The sequence below is a fragment of the Poecilia latipinna genome, unplaced genomic scaffold, assembly GCF_001443285.1.
Source record: "Poecilia latipinna isolate Pla-1442-1.1 unplaced genomic scaffold, P_latipinna-1.0 Scaffold963, whole genome shotgun sequence".
Lineage (NCBI taxonomy): Eukaryota > Metazoa > Chordata > Actinopteri > Cyprinodontiformes > Poeciliidae > Poecilia > Poecilia latipinna.
In genome coordinates this window covers 213,160-234,975 of record NW_015113579.1, presented here as the reverse complement: position 1 = coordinate 234,975, position 21,816 = coordinate 213,160, and the positions used below count along the sequence as shown (strand labels likewise).

General features: G+C 37.3%; 3 protein-coding genes across 3 annotated transcripts; 1 reads left to right on the top strand and 2 right to left on the bottom strand.

Moving 5' to 3' along the window:
* Positions 1–7: 7 nt before the first annotated feature.
* Positions 8–5,262, bottom strand: LOC106958120 (collagen alpha-1(IX) chain-like; the record flags this gene model as incomplete). The annotated part of the gene is made up of 9 exons (XM_015049875.1): positions 5,025–5,262; positions 3,906–3,980; positions 2,923–2,961; positions 2,754–2,816; positions 1,076–1,129; positions 869–904; positions 647–670; positions 271–324; positions 8–138 (listed from the first exon to the last, which is right to left on the bottom strand). Coding segments are annotated over exons 1-9 (551 nt in total), but the record flags the coding sequence as incomplete, so codon positions are not given.
* A 1,947-nt stretch (positions 5,263–7,209) lies between these two features.
* hyls1 (HYLS1 centriolar and ciliogenesis associated) lies at positions 7,210–17,205 on the top strand. Its single transcript, XM_015049893.1, has 12 exons — positions 7,210–7,513; positions 8,262–8,381; positions 8,492–8,611; positions 8,695–8,768; positions 9,621–9,844; positions 10,136–10,191; positions 12,418–12,563; positions 13,152–13,191; positions 13,306–13,360; positions 14,331–14,412; positions 14,651–14,677; positions 16,989–17,205. Exons 1-12 carry the CDS (start codon positions 7,480–7,482, stop codon positions 17,118–17,120), a joined length of 1,110 nt encoding a protein of 369 aa, XP_014905379.1. The 5' UTR covers positions 7,210–7,479; the 3' UTR covers positions 17,121–17,205.
* On the bottom strand, positions 17,140–21,202 carry mrpl4 (mitochondrial ribosomal protein L4). The gene is made up of 9 exons (XM_015049894.1): positions 20,996–21,202; positions 20,120–20,201; positions 19,845–20,016; positions 19,711–19,762; positions 18,895–19,012; positions 18,622–18,728; positions 17,643–17,752; positions 17,493–17,566; positions 17,140–17,382 (listed from the first exon to the last, which is right to left on the bottom strand). Exons 1-9 carry the CDS (start codon positions 21,041–21,043, stop codon positions 17,237–17,239), a joined length of 909 nt encoding a protein of 302 aa, XP_014905380.1. The 5' UTR covers positions 21,044–21,202; the 3' UTR covers positions 17,140–17,236.
* Between the last annotated feature and the right edge of the window lie 614 nt (positions 21,203–21,816).

Genomic DNA, 21,816 nt, shown 5'->3' with positions numbered 1-21,816 from the left:
GCAGCACCGCGTTGTTTCCAGATGTAAACGACAACATGCAACGTGTGTATAAAGTGAACCAGACGGATGTAGACGGATGTTTACCCGAGGACCAATAGGACCAGGCAGACCAACGGCACCTCTCCTCCCTTTTGCTCCCTGAAACACATAAAGAAGTTTTCATCAGTCATCTTCTTATTTCCTTAAAAAAATGAAGTATGTTCTTATGAAAAAAGCAAGTTTCCATTTCAGTTGATTACTTTAAGTTTCTACCAGGTGTTGTTTACTCACAGGCGGTCCTACTTTTCCCAGTTCACCTGGTAGCCCATCCGTGCCAGGAATACCCTGTAACAGAACCAGCAGAAACTGTAATGAATGCTGCAAAATGGTACCAAGCATCAGATTCTTAATGTTTGCTACATAAAAAACTATAATAAATTACAATTTCCAGAGTCAGACAAAAACTGAAACAGTTCAATCTGATTTTACTTTGATGTGGATATTTTTGTATTATTCACGTAATTTGTGTTTGATAGACAAAATAAAATAAGTTTCCTTTTAAACTGTGACTTTATTTTCTTTTTTTTTCTATTTTCATAGAATGAAGAGCTTTGCTTTACAATAACAAAGCATAATAATGGAACGTGTCTGTAACTTCTTTACTCACATCAGTCCCATCAAGTCCTACTCCCTGTGGATGACAAATCAGAGATTATGATGTTAATCTGGAATAACCCAGCAGATGCAATCAGACAAAGGCAAACTGGTGCAGTAATAATCTCTGCAGTAACGCTACAGTTTACTGCAAGGTTAGGTGGAACAATTTGGAGATTATAATAATCTGTGATATTATCTCTTTGTAACAGAAATGTTGAAAATGTTTACTTACCGGTTCTCCAGCAGGTCCCTGAGCTCCAGGTTCCCCCTAAACCCAAACAAGAACAGAAACTTTGTCTGTCTTTGTTATTTTCAGATCCACAGAAACCTAGAAATCAGTGGGGGGCCATCCCATCTTTACAGACATAGCTGATGAAAACACTCTGTGTGAAAATCCTCTGGAAAGTTCTTATTAATGCTGTAAATATGACAGACTTACTTTTGAGCCTTTTGGGCCCAAAGGGCCTGGATCCCCCGGGGGTCCCACAGGTCCCTGCAGACGACACACATTTCATTAAAATCCTATCGGTGTAGCAAGCGAGCGAGCTAACTAGCTAGCTTTAAACCAAGCTAGCAGGCAAACTAGCTAGCTCGCTCCAACTGAAGGTCTAATGCATCTATATTTGTACAATTTCCAGATGCTTGACAGTGACACATCCACTCATATTGTTATATAAAGGTGTAAATAAGCCTGTGAATAAATGAAAATGCTTTGTGACGCTGGTGAAAGAGCTAAAACTCCAAATGCAGCATGATTAGCCACTCAGGGTCAGAGACATTAAAACGGGTCATGTGGTCTGATGAAGATAAAAATAAAGTATATGGCTGTGAAGCACATCGTTATATTTGAAGTACAACACCATCATAACAGTGAAGTATGAGAATGTGTGGCAGCATCATGCTGTGGGGACAAAAGTGGATTATGTGGAAATACTGATCACACCCTATTATAGCTGTCAGGAAGAATGGGCCAACAGGTCAGCAAAATGTCTGACCCAACTCATACAGTTTAAAAGGTGATTCTACCAAACAGCATATACTAAATTTAACTCAAATAAATCTACAAAACTACAAAAATATTAGGTAAAATAAATGTATCAGACTACCTCATTCTTCAGTTAAACTTTGTTTGCATTTTTCCTTTGAATTATGATTTGAGGAAAATCTGGTGTCTTTTTTTTACCCTTCACTGCAAAAACAGAAAATCTTATAAAGTATTTTTGGTCTAGTTTCTAGTGCAAATATCTTAGTACACTTGAAATACGACAAAACTGACTTACAAGTAACTTTACAGCAGTATGTAGGAGCTTGTTTTAAGTAAATAATTTTTGAATATTGATTTTAAAAAGTACTTGTTGTATTGGCAGATTGTTTCACTTATAACAAGATATTTCCCCGTGTCAAGTGAAATAACCTGCCAGTGGAACTTGTAATTTTTCACAAATATTAAGGAATTATTTACTTAAAACAAGCTCATATGTCTTGCTGAAAAGTTTCTTGTAAATTAATTTGGTTTCATTTCAAGTGGACTAAGATATTTGCTCTAGACTCTAGACAAAAATACTACAAGCAAGATTTTGTGTTTTTCCAATTTTGGCCTTCCACTGAACTTCCTTTCTCCGTGCATGAGTGATAAAATCATAATTACCCGTCTAAAGGCAATCAAAATGCTTTTCTCCATCCTAACAGTTGGCAAAAATAAACTGTATTGCTCCTACAGCTGAAGCTCAGTCATATACCCTTAACCTCCATGGTGTAATATCACTCTGTGGCGATCCTGACAGACAGAAAACTCCCTGTTACCACTCCACATGTCTTTCCTGTCAGCCATCTCTGAACAGCCTTTCCCCCCAAAACTCCTTTCAGGTGCAGACAAAAAGACCCCTGTTTCTGTCAGGAAGCCACGTGAGACCCAGCCCTAAATAGCCCCACTGATTTATTCAGGGGGACATTTTTCCTCTCTCTACATTTCTGCCCACAGGAGGAAAATCCAAACTGTTCAGATACCAGCAGACACATAAGTCCAGTTCTCCAACTTCAGATTTCAAGATGTAAAAAACATCCTTTTAATTAAAATTTAATAAATACACACATTCCTAATTTTGTTTTTTACTTACATCTGCTCCTGGAAGGCCTGGAGCTCCAGAAGACCCATCTTTGCCATTATCTCCAGGAAGACCCTGGAAACAGGAATGTTCAACTCGTTATGGTGCAGTTTAATAAATAAATCCTAAAATGTTGTTTTCATTATGAAACTCTGCATGTAGAAATTAGAAAATCACTCACTACTGGGCCAGTTACAGAGGAGTCTTCCCCTCTCTCGCCCTGAACATGCAGAAAAAATGTTAAAATTAACACAAAAACAATAATTATACATGTAAAGGTTCATTTGTTTTATAAATTGGCCACTCAACATATTGTTTATGGTTTTATATGCTGTCCCCTTAGCATCTCAAATGGATATTTGTGAGATGTTTGTTATGTTTAGGTGAAAAAAACTATTCGAATAATGCAGAAAAACCCAAAACGAAATAAATCAAGTGTATTTGAAATAATTAAATTAAGATTTCCTGATCACCAACAGCTGATTGATGCTGTTTTTAAACTGTATTTCAGATAAAGGTGATGAAAAACAGAATATTTTCTTCTCAATCAGAGACTCAAACAAACACCTGAAAATGACCCTCATTTGGAAACGAAGCTCCAAACTAATTACTTCTGTTTGTTTCCTTCTTTTCATCGTCTCCTAATTGTAGGCAGAACCTTTGATTGAATAAAAGTCTCAAAAATCCAAATGACACAATGGAAAAAAAAAACAATTTTCTGTCACATTATAACCATATTATTTTATTTTACTAGAATATTTTGCCTCATCTCCTTTTATTATTTTTCTGTCAGTTACTATTTCCTCAAATGGTCCCACACTATACCTTTACGCTGAAAAAGGAAAACAGTTGGTCCAACTTAATAAAATTATGTTAATTTGTTACAAGTAACCAAATTAAGTTTATCCAAGTAAATAAACATAAATAAATTAAGTTTGACAAACTTAATTAAATTATATGTAATAAATTTTAGTTGGAGTTCCATCTTCTGTTTTTCAGTGTATTATTTGATTTTACTGGAATATTTTCCTTGATCTCCACTATTAGGAGAAGAAGAAATCATTTATATATGAGTGAAAGTTGTTTTAATGTACAGTAAGAAGAGCTGTGAAGCTGAAACAGCTGATGTTTGGCTTCACTGAGGGATGAAATAAACAGACTCACATCGATTCCGTCGACTCCAGGTACTCCAGCGAAGCCTGGCGGTCCGGGGGGCCCTCTGGGGCCAACCGCGCTCCTCTTTTAAACAAACACACAAAGCAGATTTTCATTTTTCAGCCTTAAGCCTCATGCAGTGCTGCGGTACTGCGCAGGGCGATCACACAAAGACTTATTGTCCCTGATCTGAGAGGAAAGGTCACGAAACCCAACCCGGCTTTCATTTTAGTCCCATTAAACTGCCTAAGTAGCATGGTTTTCATTTTTGTTTTTATTTAATCTTTATTTAACTCAGATTTTTTTTTAAAAATCTAATTTCCTGGGTTAAACAGCAGTAGAACAAGATAAAAACAAAACAACTACAAAGTTTCTGCCTAAACCTCACTGCTGAACATGGTGGGATAAAGAGGCGTTTTAGGTCATTCTTTGATATAAATATATTAAAAATGTTAAATAAACATCTCAGTTGCTTAAATAACAAATGTCAGTAATAAGTTTAACTTATTTTAACTAGAGATTGTGTTCCATTGAAGTGACGATGTTCAATACAAACTGTTCTGAAGTATTGCCTATTATTTTGATTTATTTTTGCCACAAAAAATTCCAGAAATTATGTTTAAACCCTCTCAAAAACTGTCCACATTGTTGGGAATATTATATTTACTATTTTCTTCACTGTTTTTTCAATGAAAATATCCATAGATATCAATAGATTTGAAAATATGTGTGCATTTTTGTAACATGAATCACAATAGGTTATGTGACTGGTGACCTAAAGCAGTGCATCACAAATGGAAATGTTTTTCAAGAGCAGCATTTGTGTTTTGGAGGTTATAATTGCTGTGGTATGCAGTCAGAAACAAAAAGTTATCTAAAAAAATCATAATATTATAATAATATCAACACAAAATATTGTGCTAAAACTTTAAGTCCGTGACTTACAGCCTCAAATGTATATAAATTAGTTAAAGTTAATTTCTAAAGGGATCAAGTTATAAAAAAAACATCCAAGAAAGTAGACTCAGTAAGCAGCTAAAGGCGAGTTAGTTAGAGTGACTTAACATCCTGCTTAGAGAAAAATTCATTATCTATTTTCATGCAGCAGTGATGAAAAACGCCTCTCACCTGAGCTGAGCAAATCAACACCATCTGCAGTAAAACCACCAGCAGAGGCTCCTGATGGGTCCTGAAGACAGCCATGGTCTTCCCAAAGAGCCAGGAAGGTACTAAAAAATCTCCTTTTTACCAGATTAGACGAGGCTTTCGGTCAGTCCATCTACCGGTGGCCCCCCCGACTGAAAGCCCACCGCCTGCTAGAAGGGAGGAAGTGAGAAAGTCCTGACTGAGAAGGTGAGGCTCAGCGGGCTGAAGGAGGAGCGAATACACCTCTGGACTCACAAGGGGGCATTTTGAAACTAAATAGGGAAGGGAAAACGAGTCTAGTTTGATTCAACCTTTATTTTTCTTCATATGTCCATCTTTCAGAAATTCTAGCATTTTAATTCTCTTCACTTTCCACGTTGTGATTCAGAAAAAAGAATATATCAAGCTTCCTTACAAGGCAAACAGCTCCATTTCTTTACTGTAATAAATTAATAGATCATAAACACTAAATTGTTAGCTTCATTAAAACTAAGTTGTCATACATAATTCAATCTTCAACTTATGAAACGATAACAGGGAGAAACAACTTTTTGTTTTAAATATCTGGAATACTGACAAACTGGTGATGGGACTTTTTCTGTTTTATCCACAGTTTTCACTCCACGGCTTTGTTTTTTTTATTTTTAAGCAGCTGGAAACTTGAAACTGCTGCTGTGCCAGTTACTCAGCAGGTTGTTACTAGGTAACCAGATAGTGAATGAGTTGCTAGGTAACCAGATTGTGAGTGAGTTGCTAGGTAACCAGATAGTGAGTGAGTTAGTTGATTCCACCAACCTCTGGACTCACAAGGAGGCCGTTTTGAAATTAAATGCAAGTCCAAACAAGTCAAGTTTGATTCAATCTTTTTTTTTTTTCACTTATCCATTTTTCTAAATTTCTATAAATTTAGTTCACTTCACTTTTCATGTTGTGATTCAGAATTGTATTTATCAAGCTTCCTTACAAGGCAAACAGATCAATTTTGTTCAATTCAGCAGATCATAAACACTAATCTGTTAGCTTCAGAAAAAAGTAATTGGTCAATAATTTGTTGATCTTCATCTTATGGAACAGCAATCAGAAGAAACGGCTCACTTTAAACCAGCAGTTAGGAACCAAATATGGCTGAAATACATATCACAAAATAAGTGTTTTGTATCAGTCTATATCAATAATTATTGATTAGGTTTTTTGCTTCATATCTCCAGTAGAAGAAATTCACACTTTTTTTTGACTTTATAGATCACATCACCCTCAAACTATTGAAGAAAAATCATAAATTTTGACTGAAAAAAATCCTAAAAATATATATAAAGACCAAAAATGGTATAACAATAAGTCTGCCTCATCTACCTAGTCTAATAGAATAATTTCACACTGATTTTGAGTCAGTAGGTCACATGACCTGGAAGCTATTGAAGAAAAATCTTATTCTCTACATATAAAATGACCTGTAAAATATAATAAAATACCTAAAATGGAATAAAATAATCACCTGGCCAGAGTAGCAGAGTAATTTCACATTGATTTTGAATCAGTAGGTCACATGACTTGGATGATATTGAAGAAAAAGCCTATTTTTTAAAACATAAAATTACCTATAAAATATAAAATAGGCCTAAAGTGGAATAATGAATGTGCCTCATCTATCCAATTTGGTAAAATAATTTCACATTGATTAAGAGTATTTGGTCACATGACTTCTAAGCTATTGAAAAAAATAATATTTTTTAAATATAAAAAATATTTAAAATATTTGAAATCACTTTAAATTAAGTAAAATGAGTATGTCTCATGTAACAACATGAATTAGCATTTGTGTGTGTGTGTGTGTGTGTGTGTGTGTGTGTGTGTGTGTGTGTGTGTGTGTCAGAAGGTCACAAGGCAAGACGTCTATTTACTTTTGCTTCTCAGGAGTGTTTGGTTCGGAAATTTGTTGACGGTCCCTAAGTGAACCTCCGCGCTTTGGAGGAGGGAGCGACACAGAAAGGGGTCTGTCGAGGCTTCGCAAATGGAGAAAAACAAAGCTATGCGCCCAACAAGCTCATCAGATGTACAAGTATCAATTGGGAAATGAAGAAACTTGTCACAAGAAACATTTAGGCAATCAATACGCTCTAGTATCTCAACAGTATGCCCGAACCAGTAAAATCTGGCGTGATCTTACAGGCTCTTGACCAGTGGGTGGCGGTAGTTACCGAAAAACATTACAGAGCACGAAGAAGTCGAGGAAGAAGAAGATGGCGTCATTTTCAAAGCTTGTTAACGGCTGTTGTCCTGGTGCTGTGTGTGTGTACACTTTTTAACGGCACTGTTTATTAGCTAATGTTGCTGAGTTTTCAGGCAGCAACCTTGTTAAAGAGCTTGATTTTTACACACAAGCGACAACTATGCCGAAGGTTGCTTTATTTTTCAGTTAACCGCTGTCTTACTTTTTATGGTGGCGAATTTCTTAACAAATTTGCGCGGAGGTAGGTCAGATTTTTGATTCTCAACAACACAATGGCAGCAGTCTAAGTTATAGTAAATCTACTTATCGTCGACCAATAACCTAAAAGGCTAAATCAAAACAGAAATGACATAAAAGATAAATTACGTTAGTCTTCTTGAAAAAATACACACAGCGCTCAGTCTGACATTTAATCTTTGTTACGGTAATACTTCTTGATTGCAGAACTCTCCTACACGTTTATATTTTAGCCATATATTTAATGCTGTTTTTTGATATAGTTTTGAAACATATATTCTTTAAAATATCGATTATAAGCAATAACGCTAAAGTGTGTATGAATTTTAGGCATCAGGCGTTTACAGGTGACCATTAGGGCGTGGTTGCATGTACATCACCTTGACTTGTGCTAAGCTAACGGTAGCATACTTGGTGTGAATTTCTTTAGCCTCCCGTATATAAAAAGCACTTTGTTAACCCTGACATAAGAAGTGTGGCTAAAACACGGGCTATATAAACCTAATAAATATAGTTTGAGATTCAAAGAAAAATGTTATAGGAAGAGGTGGATAGAGTACTCAAGAGTAAAACTACTTCAACATAATTTTACACCAAGGCTGCTTAAGCAATGATTAAGTGATTCTAACATCTGATTTAATATTTAAAAGTGATACCATTAGACAAAATAAATCATGTACACTTTCTGGTGCAGATGTACAAATAATTAAAGTTTAATATTGGGCTTTTGTGTGTTTACTTTCTCCCACAAGAACATAAAATTGACAACATTATGGACAACCTGGACTTCTCAGAGGAAGAAATTCAACAGCAACTGGCTATTCTTGGCTATAAGACCATACCAAAACACAGGCTGCTGGAGTTTAAACAAGGTCAGCCTCATGAGCCATATGTCTCTTTCTTGGAAGATTTTGAAGTCGTAGATATTTATGTGCTGAACAAGAAAACAAATCTGTAATTTTTCTTGTATGCATCCTGTCAGATCTTGATGAACTGATACGCCATGGGCAGTGGAAAAACCTGGCCTCTCCCACACATATAAGCATACATACTCGGAGAGCAGCATCTCAGTCAAGTCTTCCTGCTTATACTAAAGAAAAAGGTGAGAGAGCCAGTTATTTAAACCCACCTAATCATGACGCTGGTAACAGAGTTTTCCTTAATTTTTGCTTTACTTCCCCACAGTCAGCCTGTCATACAATAACAATTCAGGGGATGGATTTTTCCTACATAAAGAAGTAACGGGCCGTGACTCAACGGTAAATGATATGAAGCTACACCCAGATGTAGTTGTATTTTTTCACTGTTCTTTGTAGTTGCTGGCTACCATCACTTGCTTTACCTATGTCTGTCACCTCTGCTATTTTTTTTTTTTATCACTATCACAAACTTATTAATCTCTCCTCCTCTGTCAGCTCTCTACACTGGTGTGCCTGCGTAGGCTTAGCTACTTCTACTGGGTTGGAAAGGCAGCCTGTGAATTAGTTTGAGCCCTGCTGCCACAGTGACTGGAGGCTTGTTTATCGTTCAATAATAAATAGTCACTAGTACCAACTGGGGGTGCACCCATTTACCGGTCAGCCAGTTTATTGGCCATGATTTGCTTAATTTTGGGAGATCAGTAATCGGCCAATGCATTTAATTGAACCTAATCTTATTCCCCGATCTTATCTACCTCAGTGAAGGTCTAAAAATCATCCTCTGTCCTCTTCTGCTCTCCTGTAAAAGAGGTTTGACTGACTGACCGGCCTTGTCTGCATGTTTACAGTTAACAATTGTCATCCCACTATTACCCACTCAGCAACTTTCTCGCAATATTGAGCAACATTTCAGACAAAAAGAAAATTGGTATCAGTCAAAATCGGAATTGGCAGGTCAAGTTTTTTAAAGATCGGTAATTTCCGATCAGCCAGAAAACAATCGATGCACCCCTAACCAAAATGGTCCTCCAGTCTCTCTCAAGAATGTTTTGATCTATGTTAATATTATTTTTACAAATAGGATCTCAAGAAAAACTCTAAATGTATTGATTTGTAATAGTTTTTTCCTGCCAAGAAAACCCTGAAGTTAACGTTATTTGGTTGTTTTGTTCAATTTTTGTAAATGCACAGCTGTCTAACACACAGAAGAGCGAACACAATGTACGGTCACTAAGCTGTGGCGACTCGTACGCTGCACTGTCTGTGGGTCCGAGGCTGCATTTCTCAGCTGGCGCTCCTAACAGGCTGCAGGAGGAGCCGGATACCGAAGACACCCTGGACTCTTTGCTGTCTGACAGCTACACTTCCTGTTCAGACCACCAGCAGAGGCGAGTAATAAAGAGAAAGGTTTTAAGGTGAGTTTAAGCTGAGAAAAGCTCAAACTTTTCAACTTATTTCCTTTTTTTACGTGTTGAAATTACAGCATTTGAGGAAAAATGTTCTCTGACAGAACAGAAAAAGTAAGCCTGGTGGGGGCACAAGTAAAGCCTGGTGGCCCGCCAGGCTTATAATACTCTGGGGAAAACTTTATATTTTTAATAAAATGTAAATTATAATTAATATAATTTATATCACTTAGATGTATGCACAGGTTTTACAGAAACACCGACCATGTGATTTCTGATGTCATTGTTTTTTGTTCTCAGAAAACGAAAAGGAAAGTCTTTCATCTGTTCTGAATCGATTTACACAGATGACTCAGGTAATGTAGACCAATTTATATACCCAGTGCCTTATAACAGCATTCATCCACTTTCAACCACAGACTTTGATGCGTTTTCTGTGATTTGACGTTTATGTGATTAAAACAATCACAAAGTACTTCAGAATGAGAAGTGGAAGGAAAATATACACTTTTTACGTTTTTAAAGTTCTGTGCAGCTGTGTTGAGCTCCTTCGTCTCGGTACTCCGTAGAACCAACTTTCATTGCAGTTTTACGGCGTCTTGTCACTTTAAATCCAAATAATCTGCTGCTGGCTATGCCCCCAATATCAACGTTCACACTCACACATGAAAATGGCTGCAAACATATACGCAATTATACAACTGTAAATCCTTGAAAAGCAGAAGTAGATCCTCCTGCACAACCAACAAGGATGCAGCAAGTGGTTGGTGGATTGTAAGTCAACAACAAAACACTTGTTTTTTCCAGCAGCCATTGCACAGCACATACAGCGGTAAAACAAGCTGACCAAAAGTGCTGGAGCCAAGCTTGGGTTGCTAGGCAACAGGCTAAACTTCACTGGGGCTGCTAGGCAAGGGGGAGTGCCTGCTAATTTGTGATGTTACATCCAGAAGATTTTTTGAAACTGATCATTTTCCAGGCACCAGAAAACATTGCCTTATTGCCAGGAAGCACTTTGGCTGTTTTTAAAAGCAATAGAGACCCAAAAATGAATTTTGCACAACAGGTCCCCTATAACTTTAAATCAAACTCCTTGAAACTAGCTGTAATGGGCGACACAGAGTAAATATCGGTTAATAAATCAATATGAACAAATCAAGAGATACTACCCAGTAGTCTCCAGCAGCTGGGGCTGTTTCAGCTGTGAGAAGAGGCGTGTAAGGTCTCTGGATTTCAGCTAATCCTCTTAGCTTCTTCCTCCAACCTCCTGCCTCTGTTGATCCTTCACCCCATACACCTCAGCCGAGCGTGGCGCCGCCATGTACAAGATGTATAATGATCAGTGGGACAGAGAGAGCGATGACGAGAAGGATTCCCTTTACTCCTCTTTCTGGTCGGATGGAGAGGCAGAAGACGAGGAGGAGGATGCGGAAATTATGAGACCCGTCAACGACCCAGAGGACTCGCCTCCAGAGAGTTCAGGGGAGGAACAACTGCAGTTATTTAATGAGGTGACTCTGGAAGAGGAAAGTGATGATATTGATGATGGGAAAACTACTGACGGTGCAGCAGAAAGCCCAGTGACCTCTGGATATGGCACATACAGAGCGGAGGAGCAGAACCAACCAGAACCAGGTCATTCTATGAACAAGTTTACCCAAAACAGCCAAGAAGATCTGTCCGAGTTCAGAGACGATAAAGAAGTCTCACGGCCGCTCAGTAGCTTCACTGAGTTTGATAATGAACCGACGCATGGACCGGATGTAAGGGAGCCTGTGGAGTTTGTGTCTGATGGCGTAGATGACATGAAACTTCCTGTAGAACCAGAACCGGAGGAACAGCATCTTCACATTGATGCAGACGATATGCTCTTGTTTCACAAGAAGGGTTTAGAGGATGGGACAGATGGAGGCGAAGAAGAAAAACAGGAGAAACTGCTGCACAATCTGAAGGAACATGCAGAAAGCGAGTCGGTGATTGATGTTAAAGACGAATCTTCAAGAAACAAAGGCGTCAGGTTCTTCAACTCCATAAAGGATTTTATCTTGCCTGGTAAAAATCTACACAAATGTCCAAACTTTTTGCTACAAAAATTTACTCTACAAAACCTCAAAATCTTACAAAGTGTTTAGTTGGATATAATCTCAGTTCATTTGAAATAAGACAAACTTGGTAAGATTTTGTGTTTTTGCAGTGTATTTTTTATTTTTAAAATTAGACTTTTTCATTTTATCAGCTCATTAAGCTAAAAAACAAAACAGACTTGTAAAAAACAGAATAACACATTACTGTAGATACAAAAAAAACATGAAAAAAAAATCTTACAAGATTGCATTAGTGTAAGACAGGCCAATAGTTTCTACATTTCTAGGTTGATTTTTTTTCTTCTTTTTTCTGCAACACTAATTTTTGAGGAAAAGCAAATCAATAATTATGATTCCAGTTGCTCCGAGATTACTGTGAATGTAATTCATAGTAATTCAGTTTTACTTCTGTATGCAAACATAACCTCCTGCTCATGCTTTCAAAACCAGAGCTGTACTACATGAGAGCAAAGCGTAATTGTGTTCATTGTCTGTCAGATGCTTCGAGCTGCTTAGAAGAGCGAATGGCTGAGCTTGATCTAACCTCAGATCGGAAAGATTACGACACAGATGAGAACGACTCCCAGGGCTCAGAGACCGACGCCGTCGACTTCCCTGCCTTCAGATCATGTATTGACGTCGTGGTGGGTGAAGCAGCTTTCCAAGTCACATTTATTAAACCTGCAGTATGTATCTTTTATTTAAAAAATTTTTTTTTGCGTATTTATCACTGTGATGACAGTGTTCCTCTTCTTATCCCAGTGCTCCCAGTACTAACTACAGAAATACACAGCTTAGTCAGAAAGAACCAATCAGAGCCAGGAGGAGGGTCTTGGCGCTGTCAATCACTCTCTACAGCTGGTTCACATGAATGCCATGATTGCTAATGCTAGTTAGCACAGCCACCAAAGATGGCGGAAAACGTTTTTTATGTAACAGTAATGAGTTGTTTTTCCACCATTAGCACAGTGAGCAGCCTACAGGAGGATGATTGACAGCACAAAGACCCGCCTCCTGGCTCTGATTGGTTGTTTTTGACCAGGAGCATTTCTGCAGACCAATAGAAGGGTTTGAAGGAGGTTGATTATTTTTTTCACAAATGATCTCTCACACCAAACTGTCACAATATGGTGACATGTTTAATAAATATGGAAAAAAATATACTTTTATAAAAGTTACGCTCTGCAGCTTTAAATGTTAAAATGTCTGATTTTTGACATTTTTACCTTCAGACTCAAAGTGATCGGGAAGTACGACCCAAACCAAAATCCTGTAAGTAACCAGAAACGAAGGAGTGGGTCATAGCTAAGCTTTATCGTTCTAGAAGTCTCTAGGTCCATAGATTGTTGTAAAATACTTAAAACTTTTTTATGACTTGTGTTTCAGTCATCCGCCCGGTGATGTTCCAAAGAGCCATTAAGAAGAATGATCCAGTGACCAGGTAAGGTAGAAATATCTCGGCTAAGCACAAATATTTATCCACATCTGGCTCAAATCTACGAAAACAATAAAATAAATCTTCTATTGTGTCGAATGAAGAACTAAATGTTTAAAGTTAACCAAAACTACCTCTTAATTTTTCCTAAAACCACATGTAGTTTGAAGAGTTGACAGAGTGAATAATTACAGGCTCAAGATATAGATTTTCCTGGAATGGCTTTTGTTGGGCGAGCACCAATACAAAGCCTTAAAGGGGCAGAATTATGTTTTCCAGGCACATAGTGGCATTTTATAGTATGATCAAGTAATTATGGTGCCTTCAGTTGTTATAGAAATGCTATAAATATCAAATATGACTTAAAATAAATTTTACTGCCTTCTGCCTGCTCTTTCTGAAACATATCGCTGGCTAGTCTGAGGTACGTAGTTGTGAGGTAGAAGCTTGGAAAACTGCAACTCAGAGGAGGAGCTGTGTCCTTGAAGGCGGAGCTAGGTCCACCCAGGCGTTTTGCACATCTTAATGGTTGCCATGGAGATTGAAGGACCCCTCAAACATGCATGAAAGAATCAAGGAAACAGTCCAGGAGTGTTTTTGATGAGAGAGTAACATTATAACATGATGACAGATTCTGAACTCAACCTGATTCAACAGCTTTGGGATTGATTAGGACACGGATGGTTTTTCTCATCCAGCATCAGTGTCTGACCTCACAAATGGTGGGAAAATCCCATAAATGGACTCCAAAACCTTGTGGGAATTATTCCCAGAAATCATAAAGATGTGAGAGCAGAAGGTATGACAATAAATACATGAAACCAGACTTGGATTGTGTCATCTGCACTGCAGTCTTTGGTTGGCGTCATCATTGGTATGAAGTTCTTCAAAAACCCATTTTCTCTTTGACGGTCTGCATTTGGAGTCTGCTGCTCTAGTTTGACGCCAGCTGCTGTGGATACTTTTGCCTCTGCAGGTATTTCCAGTACAAGGAGATGTGGGACGCCTTCCAAGTGCCTGGAGACAACGTCAGGAAAGCTCTCCGCTGGGAGATCAAGGTACAGAAACATGTTTCAAACTTTCCTCATTGAGCAATGTTCGGTTTAACTGCTTCAGTGGAACGATGCACCAATATCACATTTGTACAATTTAGTTTTTCTAAGATGTAGAAGTATTTGTATAAATTTGGACTGTACTGGAAGTAAAAACAAAAAGTGGATTTGTAGTAGTGTTAAGTTTAGAACTACCTGGTAAATGTTTATAAGCTTAAATTACTTTATACGTTTTTGTTTTCAGGAAAAGTTATCATACCAGCCTCTGCCTGTGAGTATTCACCATTATTTGCCTGTAGCATAAAAAATGAATTTTCCTCACAGTTTTTGATCAGGTACACAGATCATTTTGTAGTTTAATTTATTATTATTTATGTGGTTTGAGTGGTTCAGCTAAAATATCCCACCGATGGGGAAACGTGTTTGACTCCATGACAGATTTTCAAGCAGTGCTCACTTTAATACAGAAAGTTTAAAAATATATATTTCTGTTGAGGTTGTTGATTTCATCTTGGAGCTTTTCAGGACATGTGCAAATTAATTTACTATTAAGTTAATAAATATAATTGAAATGATAAATCATAAATTCAACTCAGAGTATAGTCTAAGGCAGGGGTGCCCAAAGTCGGTCCTCGAGGGCCGACATCCTACACGTTTTAGTTCTCTCCCTGGTGATTGTTTCAGCATTGACATGCTGAAACAATCTTTTCAGCATGTCAATTGTTCTTCTTAGACCTTATGATGAGCCTTCATTTGATCCAGGTGCGTTAAACCAGGGAGAGAACTAAAACATGCAGGATGTCGGCCCTCCAGGACCGACTTTGGGCACCCCTGGTCTAAGGGGAGCCTAAACTGTTTAAACTGAGACGTTTTAAGTATTTTTATTGAATATTAATCAGAATCTAACATTCAGACTTCTTCCAACCTTCTTCAAATTACCCCTCGGTGCATTTTAAATCTTTTAGGAAGAAAGATTTAACAGAATATCGCTTGTTTTGATGCAGTCAAGTATTTTACAAGTAAACATGCAAAAGAGAAATGTAGGACAAAGCTGCTTTATTCACTAAAATAAAGCAACTTATCAACAAATCAGGGTTGACTGCAACAAAATCACTTAAGCTGGTGCATCAGAAAGATTTTTGTTTGGATTTTATTATTGTTTTTGCTTTTTTAAAATTATTTTATGTTGAGCAGTAGATGTAGCAGCTGCTACAGGGATTAATGAATGCGCTGTCAGATCTGGACCAACAGGGGGCAGCATAGCCCCGGTGGCTCCAATAATAACCAGTCAGTTTTGCTTCTGGGCAGAAAGGAGTTAAAACGTTTTAGCTGAGTCACATTCCTCCTCATTCAGTGGCAAAAATGCACAGTGACACGTACAACTCTGCTTTATGGATTAAAATAATAATAATGTGGTCATGGAGAAGTAAATTTAGAGTTTAATTTTACACTTATGAGAAAAACTTGGATATAATTAGTTGAAAAGCCATAAATTTGCAAGAAAAATTTTTTTTCCATGATTATAGGCATCAATTTGTGATGTAGCCATATTCTCCGATATTGAAAAGTCAGAAATTTGTAAGAAAAAAATCAGCAAAACAGTCCCACAACATGACGCTGCCACCTCTGTGCTTGGATGGTTAAAGGCTTCCTCAATTTTTCTCCAAATGTAAAAATGGTCATTATGTCCCAACATTTCCACTTTGGTTTTATCAAACCACAACACCCGTCTCCAAAAATGAAGATTTTTAAAATGGCTTCTTTCTTTCTGAGCAGCATTTCAGCCCATGTTGGTACATGACACATTGCACTGAATATTGATGCGATGATGACCAGCTTCAGCAGAATCTTTACGTTTTATTTAGCTTTTGTTTTGGGGCTAATCTGCAGATTTTGGACCAGAAACTTTAATCTCTGGACACAGAACCCGCCTCCTTTCCGAAAGGCCTGATAATTGGACTTTCCCATCACGTCTAGATTTGTGCATAATTCCTTGAACAAATGAACGCAGCACCTTCCACAGTGAACCAGACCTGAACATCTGTACAATCCTCTTCCTGACGTCTCAGCTTGTTTGTTTTGACTTTCTAATCGTGTCAAACCAGAAAGCAGTTTGTTCCAGGTGTGGCCTTAAAATACAGCGACAGGTGTGCCTCCAATTAACTCAAACGTCTGTCCAAAGTCTGGACAATCACCATCATTTAAAGAGATTGTAAAACCTCTGACTTTAAAGAAATGAATAGATAAATCTGATATATTTTCTTGTTACTGTAGCATTTAGCAAATGTAAATAATCCTAGTAAATCTGACCAACCTAAAAAAAGAAGTTTGGTCTAATTTAACTTCAGACAGTGAGGTAAAAAAAAATGTAAACTACATTCCTAAGGGCTGATGAAACTCTTCAGATCTGTTTCTGGGAATGTATTGAGTTACATCAGACCTCGCGTTTGGACACTGCGTCGCCTCCCACTTCCTGCTCGTAATAGAACATCTTGTTCTGGAAGCGCCTTTAAATCAAGGTATCCCGCCCAGGTGTGACAGGGAGGGTGCTCTAATCTCCTGTCTTCATTGTGTTTGAGCAGAAGCCCAGAAGGGTTTACGTTCCCAACACCTACACGGTGCCAACGCAGAAGAAACGCTCCGAGCTCCGCTGGACCATCAGGAACGATCTGGCTAACCGTCGCCTCCCACAAAAGTTTAATTCTCAGTTTTAAGCTGCACAATTTTCAAAACTGTTTTTGTACTTTTTACAAGTATAATTATTTATTGTGACATTCATAATAAACAAATAAAACAGTCTCGTCAGTGAATTTGTCACAGATCAGTTGTTCTAAGGGAAGTCGGAGTACGGCAGTTTTAGCGGGTAAAGAAACGTGTAACGCTCGTCGTGCCAGAGGAGCTTCTCCTCCAGAAACCTGACCGTGTCCAGAGTCAGGATGACGGCTTCGTGTTTCAGCATGCTGTGCACATTCAGACCTGACGGGGGAAATAAACGACATTTAATCCAGTTCAGTGTTTTGGCCAGTATTTACTCTTATTCTTTTCTATCTGCAATGGCTCTAATGCACGGGTTGTACTTTACTCACCGATGGCTGGAATAAGGTTAACTGTCTTTAGGTTTTCTGTAGCCTGGAGGATATTTTCAGGGAACTCTTCAGACCTAAAAGCAGCCACAGAATGAATTAGAATAGAAAACTTATTTGCTCTGATTTACACCAGTAAGGTAAGATACTCACACATCAACCAGCAGCACAGACTCTCCCCAGTGTCTGCTTCTGATGAGCTCCAGAAGGTACTGGGAGTCTGGCGTGGGAATGTTCAGGGAGTCCACTACGTGAAGGTATTGCTACAGAAAACAGGAGTTCAGAGTTATCAAGAAATGATTATGGAGACAAGTGATGGGCAAGACTAACTGAAAATGGAGCTGTACTACTAACCCAAAACTGCTAGACTAACAGTGAAATAAGCGCTAGACTTTAGCTCAGATTACAATTTAAGCCTACCACAAATCTTCAGCAACAATGTGATTTTGACATAATTTACAAGTTCTATAATATAAATAAAAACAATATTCTCATTTTTTTGTTAGTTTTTTTTTATTAAACTAAATTATTGGGAAAGAAAACGTTAGGAGAGGAAACAGAACTACTGCACAAACGGTTTTCATCCTCTTCAAAATAAGAGCATGACTACTTCAAGAATTAACAGTAGATAAAAATTTCAACGAAGATGTCGTACTTTTCTGAACCAAAAGTTTACGAAACAGGGAAGCCAATTAGCGCTTCAGAATTTATCCAGAAAATTTTTTTAAATTATTTTTCAAAGTTAGCAAAAGTGCTAAACGTAAAATTAGCTCAGCTATTAGCACATTAGCTAAGGTGTGCTCACCACTGGAGACAAGTGACACCGTGACATCGATAAAAAAAAAAGATTAAATATTTTATTTAAAACAATTACTCTGCAATCTAATAGGAATCACCACTAAATAATGTAGTGCAATGACTTAATGCAGAATAAATTTAATATAATCTACATCTATTACCAACAGAATCCTTTGTTGTACTTGTTGAAGAACAATCCATCATCCTCTACTTGCACACATGAACTGGTTAGCATTAATAAACTCCATATTTTTAACATAAGTTACCTACATTAATTATTTTCCATGCCACAGCTGACAGTACTATACCCAACTTAACTGAATATCATATTTACCTGAGCCATCTTGGAGCTTAGCGCCACTTTCAGCCCCTGCACTCGTACTTTCATGGGTAACATGTAGTAGTAACTTTTGGGTCCTCTTGGCCCATGAGAAACTCCGCCTGAGGGGAAAAAAATAACGTGAATCCTTCTGGATCACATCAGTAAAGGAAGCTACATCTGAATTTATGGCTCAGCAAAGAAGTTAGCCTTCTTTATAAGTGCAAAAGTTTAGTTTAAGTGGAGGGAATTTATTTAAAAATGAAATTAAACAGCAGATGAAGCTACCTCCTCTCCACAGCGGCGATCGGATGCTTCCATGGCGAGCTCTTCCGCTTCCTTTTTGGTTCCATGGCTTCCTGCCTCCGCCTCGCACCTCTGACCTCACCTTTGTGTTAGCATGACTCTGTGAAGCGTTAAAATAAAGTCAGGTTATTAGTTGTTTCTGTCACAGCCAAGAAAATAAACTTAGAAAAACAAAGTGACTCTAAAAAACTTCTTTTAAATGGATTATTTTCTAAAAAAAAAAAACAGATAGAAATTACTTTTTAAAATCCACTTTTTGTTTTCAAAAAGTGGATTTTATTTCAATCATCCCTTCTGTGTGTTGTACAACAGAGTATTAGTATTATCAGTGGCGTAATCAAAAGTTTCAAAATCCTCCTACTGATAATGATTTGATGCTGATGTGTTAAAAGATTTATTGCTTCTTTATCTGTGAAACTGATAGCATAACTTCACCATATTGTCAGCATTCCTCATTTTAATTTTCTGGTATTTTTTGTGCAGGAGTTCTCAAAATTCCTACTTCAGAGTCCTAATATTATGAATTTATTCTGGTAATATTAAAACTTTATTCTTGTATTAATTAAACTTTATTGTTGTGCGACTATACATGTAACATTATGACAGCTAGTCCTTAGATAAGGAAACCCAAACTTTTGGTTCAAAATTTTAAACCAATTATAATAATTAACTAATTAATCATACAGTTTAATAACACACTGCAGCACTCAGCACATAGAAATAATTTTGGTAATTCTAACTGACAGTGAGAAAAAAAAGATGAAGGTAAACTTCTGGTTTCAACTGTATTTAACTTACAATTCTTTTGTAATTTCTCTGCCAGGTTTCAACAGCATGTAGAATATCAAGCCTGTATCAAGAGAACGAAGATCAGTTTAAACCTGCAGTGGACTCAGTATCTTAATTCGGCATGATGAAAGGTTTCTACATACCTTGGAGACACCGCAAAGACATCAGGGTGGAGTTCAGTCAGTCCCAACGGTTCGCTGTCCTTACTCTCCAGAGTGTCCACCCACGTCCGCACGGGGCTCAGGTGAGCAGGAAGTGCCGCATCGCACTTCCTGATTAGAGGAAGGGAGGAGTCTTCTGGAGGTGGAGGACGCCCTGCAGGAATAAACGAAACAAGTGAAGAGAGAAATATTAACATGTTTGTGTTAATCAGCTGTTAAGATCGAAGTCATTTAATTAACCTCCATGTCAGACTTACGTAATCTGTCAGGATCCACAAGATTAGAGGGAAGGCGTAAGTTTGGAGGGAGAGCGGTCTCACTGGAGAAAGATGAGGCAAACTGAGGAGAGAAAAAATAAATAAAATACTGAAATACTTATAAAGAAAAATACAAGTTTTAAAATGTAATCAAACACTTTTAGCTGCAGCTGAATGCAGGAATACTAGATGAGTAGACCTTTCATGAAAACACATTTTGCTGGACTACAAATTGTTATTATTTAACATTCGAACTGGAAGACATTTTAAATATCCAAAGTAAACAAAACAACAGAAACAACTAATAAAATTAATTACAAAGTCTCTGTAAACAAAAATGTTTATGTGCTACTTGAGACCAAAGGTCCAGACTGAAGATTTTTGTCATCCAGTTTTTGGCAGAAAAAGAGAAAAAAGAAAAATAAATAATGGAAATGGAAATTATGGTGGTAGTGTTAATTTATCATGTGATTAATTGATTTATTCCGACAGGCCTAACAATGCACATTTATTTAAACTACCCTACCCAGCTGCAGAGTTCTGTAGTAACTGTACAGTATTTTTATTATGCTGTAAATTTGTCCTTACTATACAGTCCGTTATCCTTATATTGTTTTACCTTAGAGTGAATCTCCTGAATAGGATTCTTTATCTGATCCTGATTTCTGACTGCTATCGAGACCAGATATTCACTTAAAAATGCATAAAAAGACTTAATATTATTTTTTGTCCTTTATTTAAAATTAAATCGGAGTAAACCTTTTCCGTCATGGTTAATAGCAGGTTAACTGTGTTATCTTTCTCTCACTTTCACTACATATGACGGTAATAACAGACGGACTGCAGCATGGAGACCGCTAGCTGGGAATAACTCACCCTTCGAGCCGCTCCTCTGCTGAAAACCAAACAGGAGAAACGAAGCATGTTCTTTTCTTCTTATTCTACCAACAGAATTTTTTTCTATCTCTGTTACATTTAAAAACTCCAAGTCACAGCAACAAACATGACATACTGAGGCAGCAGGAAAGGTCGTGTGACAGCCTTTTCCGTAAGCTAAGATAGAGGCGCATATTGATGACGTTTATGGAAGTTCAGACATGCGCAGTTCACACAAAGTATTTTTGAATAAACGTTGTTTACAAATAATACAAACTAAGACAAAAAATAAAGATTTAAATTTATATATAAAAACATTGTTAGATGTACAAACAAAATGATTGATAAAGTCGAAATGGAAAGAAAAAAGGAAATTACATTTCTGGGGGTGCCATTAGACCACAAAATCTGCTGGAAAACACAAATTATACTATTTAGAATTATTCATAGCACAAGTAGGACTTCGTGAGCATTCTTTTAAAGTCAAATATATTGAAACGCTGTGATTTGGTTAAATTCAGAACTGCACAATTTATGTTTAAGCAAGATACAAAGAGCTTCGAGAGAATCTTGAGAATCTATGACAAGTAGAAAGGTAATAAACTTAGAGAGCGTTAAGATTAAAAAAATAAAAAACATCCCACATCCCAGCTTGTCCATTCAGTAGGAAAATAATAAGTGTATGTGTGTGTGTGAGGTGGATCTATGGAATGGATTAAATAATTAACTGAAACAATGTAAGGATATGAATCAGTTTTTCAAAAAGAAGATACAAAAAAGATCTTTTTAAATTGTTATAAGATGGGGGATGGATGACAATG

What these genes read in the sequence shown, in the direction of transcription:
- mrpl4 (XM_015049894.1), bottom strand. Translation starts at nt 21,043, where the DNA reads ATGCTTCGTTTCTCCTGTTTGGTTTTCAGCAGAGGAGCGGCTCGAAGG. An exon ending in TGTGGATCCTGACAGATTAC is followed by an intron (nt 20,017 to 20,119) that starts GTAAGTCTGACA and finishes TTATTCCTGCAG; the next exon opens with GGCGTCCTCCACCTCCAGAA. An exon ending in AGAGAAATTACAAAAGAATT is followed by an intron (nt 19,013 to 19,710) that starts GTAAGTTAAATA and finishes AACGCTTCACAG; the next exon opens with AGTCATGCTAACACAAAGGT.
- hyls1 (XM_015049893.1), top strand. Translation starts at nt 7,480, where the DNA reads ATGGTGGCGAATTTCTTAACAAATTTGCGCGGAG. An exon ending in ATAAAGAGAAAGGTTTTAAG is followed by an intron (nt 9,845 to 10,135) that starts GTGAGTTTAAGC and finishes TTTTGTTCTCAG; the next exon opens with AAAACGAAAAGGAAAGTCTT. An exon ending in ACGACCCAAACCAAAATCCT is followed by an intron (nt 13,192 to 13,305) that starts GTAAGTAACCAG and finishes CTTGTGTTTCAG; the next exon opens with TCATCCGCCCGGTGATGTTC.